Source organism: Triticum dicoccoides, chromosome 1A, assembly GCF_002162155.2.
Source record: "Triticum dicoccoides isolate Atlit2015 ecotype Zavitan chromosome 1A, WEW_v2.0, whole genome shotgun sequence".
Classification (NCBI taxonomy): Eukaryota; Viridiplantae; Streptophyta; class Magnoliopsida; order Poales; family Poaceae; genus Triticum; species Triticum dicoccoides.
The window spans coordinates 26,725,718-26,733,634 of record NC_041380.1 but is presented as its reverse complement, the minus strand read 5'-3'; the positions used below and the strand labels follow the sequence as shown (position 1 = coordinate 26,733,634).

At 43.6% G+C, this 7,917-nt stretch overlaps 1 protein-coding gene across 1 annotated transcript; it reads right to left on the bottom strand.

Moving 5' to 3' along the window:
- Positions 1-408: 408 nt before the first annotated feature.
- Positions 409-835, bottom strand: LOC119360564 (ATP-dependent Clp protease ATP-binding subunit ClpA homolog CD4A, chloroplastic-like). Its single transcript, XM_037626150.1, has one exon. It carries the CDS (start codon positions 738-740, stop codon positions 447-449), a length of 294 nt encoding a protein of 97 aa, XP_037482047.1. The 5' UTR covers positions 741-835; the 3' UTR covers positions 409-446.
- Positions 836-7,917: the final 7,082 nt, after the last annotated feature.

Here is a 7,917-nt window from a genome sequence, read left to right as displayed (position 1 = left end):
CTTATTCTGAAATTGAACATATAAAGGATGAACCAGTGCGCCCAACTAGCGGCACCGGCCACGTCTCCTTTTATTCGCCATGAATACTGTAGCAGCGCGTCCCGAGAGCCCCATCTCCCCTCCTCTCGCCTCTCGCCTCCGCCATTGCCTCCTCCCCTCTCCTAGCCGCCACCACCCACGCTCTACTACTCCACCACGCACCCACCCCCCTCTGGATCAGGTGCAGGCCGGCCGTTGCGCGCAGGCGGCGGCGCTCCACTCGAGGGCAAAGGAAGGCAACGGCGGCGGTGGCTGCCGTGGACACCCATCTCTCTCCCCCGCAGACGAACCCCGCCGCAGGAGGCCCGTCCCGAGCTCGCCTCGCCGCTCCTCCAGTGACCCTCGTTGTGCCTGGATCCGGGCGGATCCGACGATTCCTCCACGCGCAGGCGGGCCGGCACGCGGCGCTAGGAGGAGGAGCCCTCCCATGGCGCCGGCGGCTCTGGAGATGAGGGTTGCACAGAGGAAGAGGAGCAGCCTATGGCCCTGACGGCCTCGTCCTGGCCGGTGACGCGCCCGTGCAGGGTCTCCTCCATCTTGAACGACCGGTTGGACTCGTCCACGGAGACCTTCTCCACGGGGATGCTAGTCCACGATGTGACGATGTGCTGGATGTCCGCCTTCATCACCATTGGGCCAGCCGATGCTCCCAGCTCCACCTTTGCCTTGCTCACCTCATTGCTCTTGTCCACCAGCGACATGATCTTGATTTTGAGCTCCAGCCTTTGGCTGCGAAGCTCTCTGGCCTATAACCATTCAGATAATTAGCGTCCTCCTATAAGGTGTGCATTTCAGGTTGACCTGTAGACGAGAAGATTACCGTCTCAAATTGCTGGGAGCGGATGTCGTCGTTCTTCCGTCTGTTGATTTCCTTGAGCTTCTTGTCGAGGTCTTTAGCTTCCTCAGGTAGCTGTCAGCATAGTTCAAAATTCAGATTCAAACATCTTGTAAATTCAGATTCAGACATCTTGTAAATTCAGATTCAGACATTTTGGAAAATGTTTAGGTGCATCACCATTCGAAAACATCTGTAGTACCTTGGCATGGCGTAGCCTGACAAGAGATCCCGCCTCATAAACCAGGTCGATTGCTTTGTCTAGGAGGGAACGATCACTGCGAACAAAATAGACCGTCAGAAAACTTCATTGTACGCTGGGAACTACTCCTATCCAACACTGAAATTTGCAAGCGAATCTGACCTACTACTCAGCATGTGATAGTACAGGTGCTCCATATCCAACACTGATGGTGTTTTCCATACTGCAGAATACATGCTTGCACAATATATTGTAGTTATCATAAGTTTCTGTAAATTTGTGCTTACCCCGTTTATTTATTAATATGATACACATGCATTCAACTTAATCTACCCATGACTCTGTTTTTTTTCTGCGCACTACTCTGATAAAGCTTCTCTATTGTTTTGGTTTTGCGTTTTGCTTTCTTTTTCTGAAAATTGGTAGTTGGAACTGTCGAAACTGGGTGCTTTTTGCAGCTCTCTTTCCTACTCCTAGCGCTGAAATTACGCCTTACTAACTGGCGTACATGTTCCTTGTATATAACTGACTTTTCTGTTTCCCGAGGACAAGAGCACCATACAGAAAATTGGTAGTTGTTGTCTTTCATGATAAGGTATGTACACATTCATAAGCTCGTGTGTTTGTGCGATCAGGTTGGCTGCCTATATGTTTTGGGGTTTGCCTGCTCGCTGTATTGACAACCATAGAAAAATATAGCAAGAGTGAAATTAGGCTTGTTGTTTGAGATGGTTCCTTTACACGATAAATAAATTGGAGTGATTTCAAACTCTTAAGGCCCTTGACCGGTTAGAGAAAGACGGGTTGAACTGAATTCTGGATATGTAGTGTATCTAATCTTGTGGTGCTTTTAACTTTGATCTTGCAACTGAACCTGCAGACTACTTATTTTTTTGGATGTGTACACCTGAATGTTGGAAACTAAATTTGTTGCCCTGGGTTCAGTGGTGTTCAAGTGCGACAGGACCATATTGTGACCATGTTATGACAGGATCATAAACATGAAAGCATGAAACTAATTGTGTTCCCTGGGTGGTCCTATACATTGAGATTAGCTATCTTGAGCATCACTCTTTATTTCGGTGCAAGAGGACCATACAGTGACATGAAGTTTTATCTTTGCTCCTGGGCATACTGCTACTTTGTTGATATATCTGAAGGCGTCTGAATCTGGTTCTTTTCAGGCATATTTTTTTATATTTATCAATGCATTTTACATAGTGAAATTGTCCCTAATTATTCTCTGTTGTAGTGCAATGTTTTTTGTTTAGTTTGGATAGACAGTATTATCTTTAGTATTAACTGTGTTCCCTGGGTGGTCCTCCCCGAGTGTTTCTTGCTCGGTTGGCCGCTTCAGGCTTCACATACGTGTGTGTTGCAAGCTCTCAGGTTTGGAGAATAATTGTAGGATTAGGTAATTTGAGAGACTAATTATGAGCGTTAAAAAGGTCACACAGTCGGCAACGGTGGTTATATCAGCTCGAAAAAAGCAGTGTTGCTTGACGTTGATGGCTTGACCTTTTGGGCCTCTCTCCTTGGGCTCCTGATTTCTCAGCCAGGATCATCTTGCCAGTGTGTTTCACCCTCCCATTTCTGATATCATTGAATAATTTACAAATGGGATATCTCTTATTCGGGATTAAAGTTTTGATGGTTAGATTGATTGCTTCGTTTCATATATAATTTCCCTGTAGGCTTGTAATGTATTCAGATGACATACCTATTGTCCACACTAGGGCTTTAAATGCATCTGCTCCTATAATTGGTCATTCAGTTAGTATTACATGAAAAGAAACAGTCCAGCTTAATTCCCTCATTTGGTTGGGTATGCGTCTCATTTATATACTCACACAGTGGTTTATTTGAATGTTTGTTCTCCACTCACTGCCTTGTGCCTTAGATAGCTGCAGATGAGGATGTATGAACAATTTGGCCAGGAACTCAATCAGACCATTCGATTGAAGCTGAAGGTATACTTTGGCTGCTTTTCCTATCCTTTTTGTTCCTCTTTTCGTGTGTGTGTGTAGCATTTTCTCACGTCTTTTTTCCTTTAGAGCCTTAAATTTTATAAACATACGTAGCCGGTTAGTGAGTAATGAATTGGCAATATTTTGATCTATATTGACTCTCATTCTCTATTTTCAAGGGGCATTGCAAAGATACGGAGGGATTGCCATTCATTCAGAACCTGGTTAGCTAAAAGTCACGCGGAGAGTAATGGAAGGCCCTGTGGATTGTGTTAGCTGGTTTTCTGATTCGTGCTTAGCTCATGGATTCTCATTTATCATGCAGGTCGTTGTGGCCATGCGAAAGATATCCACACGGTTAGATTTCTATTTTAACTAATCCCCGTTCAGCCTCTCAGTCATGTTCAAGTCTTAATATTATTCCCCTATTTTTACAGCAGGTGATGGCATAATTTAATGAATGGCATTATGGTAGGACGCATGTGGTATTTGATTACAATGGTGTCTCACGGGGTTACAAAAGTTGTGTTCTTACACATTTGAGATGAAAGAAATTCATTTTTTTGCGGGTATTCAAAATAGGTAAGCCAATAAATCATGTTTCTTCTTTGCTGCTCTAGCTGTCATGTGCCACATAGTTATTTCCGTCCCACATGCTCCTGGTTGCCTATTTAGATTCTGTTCATGAGCTATGTTATTTTGTATCGATAACCTTGATAAAATTTAAGAACTTAAGAAGGCCTGTCTTGTGGTGCCTCCTCCTTTTCTCGACATTGGGCCGCTGCCATCATTTTGTCAAGTAGCTAATTGTTTCTTTCCATGGTTGTGATGTCAAGGATCATGGAGACCAAGGTCACCACATCCTGATATCCTGGTGCATGGAGACCAACATATATATTCATGTTTATGTTGCTCTGATGAAGTCGTTGCTGGATTAATTACAATGTGTGTTTTGTTAGAGCAGGAGGCTGGAAGGGATCTTAAAATATGGTGAGAGTTTTCTTCAATCATACCAAAATTCATTAAAAAAATAGCTATGGTTGTTTGCCTGCTTTAGGTGCGAAGCTGAGATCTTTTAGGAAGTGGGCGCTGGAGCAAGTAGTGAACTACTTAAGTAATCATTTACGTATTCTGTTTACCATCCCGGCAGAGATATTGGATGAGTTCGGTCATCCCTTACTTTAGTTAGAGCAATCCAGTCTTTTTGTGTATGAGTGCTAGCTTCGTATTGCAATAATCCCTTATAGGGTTTTAATTTTGAATAATCGTGTTCTTATTCTGTTTTCCAGGAAGGTACAAAGGCTAAGGTGAAGAATGATTTTAGTAAGGAAGTTCAACCTGGGAGAGGTCTCCATAACTACTCAAATATACACTTATTGAAAAAATGCAAATATTTTCAACACGAACGTGGTTTTAAACGGGTTTTTGCGCCATTTGGCGCAACTGGTCATCTAGTTTATATTAAAGGTAAACACATTGAGGAAGCTATTACTCTATCTACAAGATGAGAAATAAGTCCAAGTACGCGTATTCAAATTTTTTTTTGTAGTACTAATATGGTGCAGGTTCACTGACCGAAGTCAGGAATTTGGTTCAAAACATGGTTAATTATGGAACTTCATTTACGGATTGAATTTGATATTTATGTGGTTTTGAAAATTTATTCAACCTGGTTATCATATATTTTGACTCAATGTGGAATTATTCAAATTACTGATATATGTGACTGGAAATGATTGATGCGGAATTTCACTTGAGGAAACAAAATACTCAAGGTGCCTATAAAGGTGGAATTACACTCGAGGAAATAATACTCAAGGCACCGAGGACAACTATGCTGGAATTATTAGGCGGAAACTGAAGGTCTTTAGAGATCTTAAGTGTCACAACAAGCAAACATATTGAGGGAAGGTATATTTCTTTGGATTTTCTACCTAGTATTAATATGGTTGCTAGTCCCCTGACTAAGCTTCTTACTCAAGAGGTATTTGGTAAGCTTGTTAATACTATGGGCTTACGGATATATGAATGATCGTTTTGGACAAGTGGGAGATGTTGGAATTATGTGTCCTGCAACTATATTCAAATTACTAGGAATTACTAATATTCGGAATACCTCGTTATGGAATTATACATGTATTTATGCATGGAATTACTTTACATGATTATCATGGAATTATCACTTGTTGGAACGTACTTAAGTTATATGCTTAAGGAAGCTGGTCGATTATCAGTGGAATACAATATGCTATATATATTGGAAAGAGTACCCGGGTACACTGATAATTGGAAGGAGCTAGATCGTATAATTAGATTACAGCCTTGATGTTGATCTACATAATTAGAGGAATTTTCACTCTATTATGGCGCGTTGCTCACAAGCGCGTGCTCCGGAGACACAACGGGCAGAATTTGTTAACAGACAAATTTGATCGTGGTTGGTAATTTGGTCTGGAGTCTATCCCGGAAAACTAGTTGAAAAGACTAGGAATCTTATCTGTATAAGAGATGGACTCTTTGAAAAGACAGTATAAGAAGGTCCCTACCCCCTAGCCTCAGAGATGCTAATTGTGAGCGGCACCACGGATAAGCGTAGAGGAATTAGGGGGTAGACCGCAAAACCCTAATTTTCTAACAAAACTTACCGTATATCGGCCTCCCATGTGCTTCGGTCCTCAGGAGTGGTAACTCCATCGCCGGATCCACCATCGTCGCCGATGACTGACTTGCCGCCGACCAGCTCGCCGCGCCTCCTCTCCCATCGGCGAAGAACACGAACAGGCAGAGAACAGAGGAAAGGGGGGCTATGCGCCTTTTGCCCTGGACCCAGGGGTCTTTGTGCAAAAAAAAATGATGCAGTCCAGAGGCCTCACGTGCACCGCGCGTGACAGCGAAACAAAAAAAACCGGGCGACGGCGCGGTTCAGCTGGCGTGTGTGATTTGATTGCACCCGCAACGTAAGTTCTGTGACGGGTTTTTCCGGTTTGCAAGTAGTGTGACTTAAGTGCATCCGCGGTGACCGCCAGTACTATTTACTCCAAAACTTTCCTCTGGCTTGCTACCGGGGGCGGTGGATGACGGCTGATAATCTGGCTATCCGGGGTATCCCGCAAAACCCAAACTGCCCACTGTGCTCGACGACGCCGGAGACAGCTACCCACCTGCTGACGGTTTCTCCGCGCTGCCGGTGGCAACCACGGCGGCCAATAATGACGGGTCTCTCCGATCCTCTTGGACGTGCACTGCTGGGTCCGGCACATAGGAACACTTGGAGGTCGGCTATGTGTCTCGTTGCATGGATGCTTTGGAAGGAACGCAATGCACGCATCTTCAACTCCACCCACTGCACGCCCAGGCAAGTCGTCAGCCGCATCATGGACGAGGCCAGATGTTGGTCTGCGGCCAGGATTCATCAGTTGGACAGACTCTTTGAGCCACCCTGAACACTGCTCCATGTATTTTTGCTAAAACTGTAGTCTAAAACAGGGATGCTTGTAGTATCGCCATAGATGGCCTTCCATTGTTCTGAACCTCTGTAACTGCTTTTCTCTCCGTATGACTAATCAATGAAATGCGGCCCTAGGGCCATATTGTCGTAAAAAAAAATCTTAGAAAACTTCAACTTACCAGCGCCTTCAGGATGGATATAAATGAGTACATGATCAGAGAGTTGGCCATGGTTAGTGTAGTACTATTATGCCTCAACACAAGATTTTCTTAACAACACGGTGCTGGTGGACTGCTTGTATCTCAGTCCATATATCCTACATAGTCAGTTTCCTATCAGACTGCTAACTTCAGTTATCATCCTGCTCCTGGTAACTCTCATTCCTACTCCCTCCGTTCCGAATTACTTGTCTTAGATTTGTCTAGATACGGAGGTATCTAGCACTAAAATGAGTCTAGATACATCTGTATCTAGACAAATCCAAGACAAGTAATTCGGAACGGAGTATCAGATTGCTAACTACCTTGCTGTTTGTCTTGCATTCTGCTAGTTATAGTCCCTTGTATGGATGGGCATGTATGGAAGTGATAAGAGGAAAAGCTAACAAGCCACATCCTCTTGTTTTAAGAACTTCTGAGCAGGCGTTGCATGCTATATAACACACAAATAAGTTGTTTTTGACATTTATTCAATGCAAGATTTCCTCTCTGCCTAAACGAAGGCGTATATTGGAAAAATGACTCTCGACATGCCAAGATCCTTAGATCAGGTGACATGCTGTGTACCAAAACAACAACTTCAGTTTATAGCCCCCAGCAAAAAAGGATTAGTTTGAATAGTTCCAGAGGCCATCTCATTTCAATTCAAACGGTAGTAGAAAACAAATCGTTCCAATACCACACCTCAACAAAAAAGATTTATGGATGTTGGCTCAATAAAGGCTGCATCAAATATACTGTTGTTGCTGGACTATCTTCACATGCTAAGCTGCTAATAGACAATGTGTTCCTCCGTGATTACTCCCACATACTTTCAGGACACTTTTGATGGTGTATCTTTTCTTTTACGAGGAAACACATGTGGGTTTCTGGCTTGCTATAAGACTGCCATTCAGGACCTACAACATATACTTGTACTCCGATCCTTTAAACTGTGACTCAGTGTGCCAATTGGCTGCCAAACATGTGGTTATCTAGAACAACTTTGTGGCAGCATGCAAGTGCCCCAATACAAGTGCAGCTTACGGAATTCGTGCTTCTCTGAGCTCTGTCTCTCAGCCTATATGTACAACAGTGGCAGCATGTGCTTCTGATTCCTCTCATTCCAATGGACAAGGCTCCAAGCTTGAACCATCGTCAGCTTGCTTTCTCTCCTGTATTACTGCTTGCTAGCCATTATATTATATGGATGGGTATGAGAAGTGATA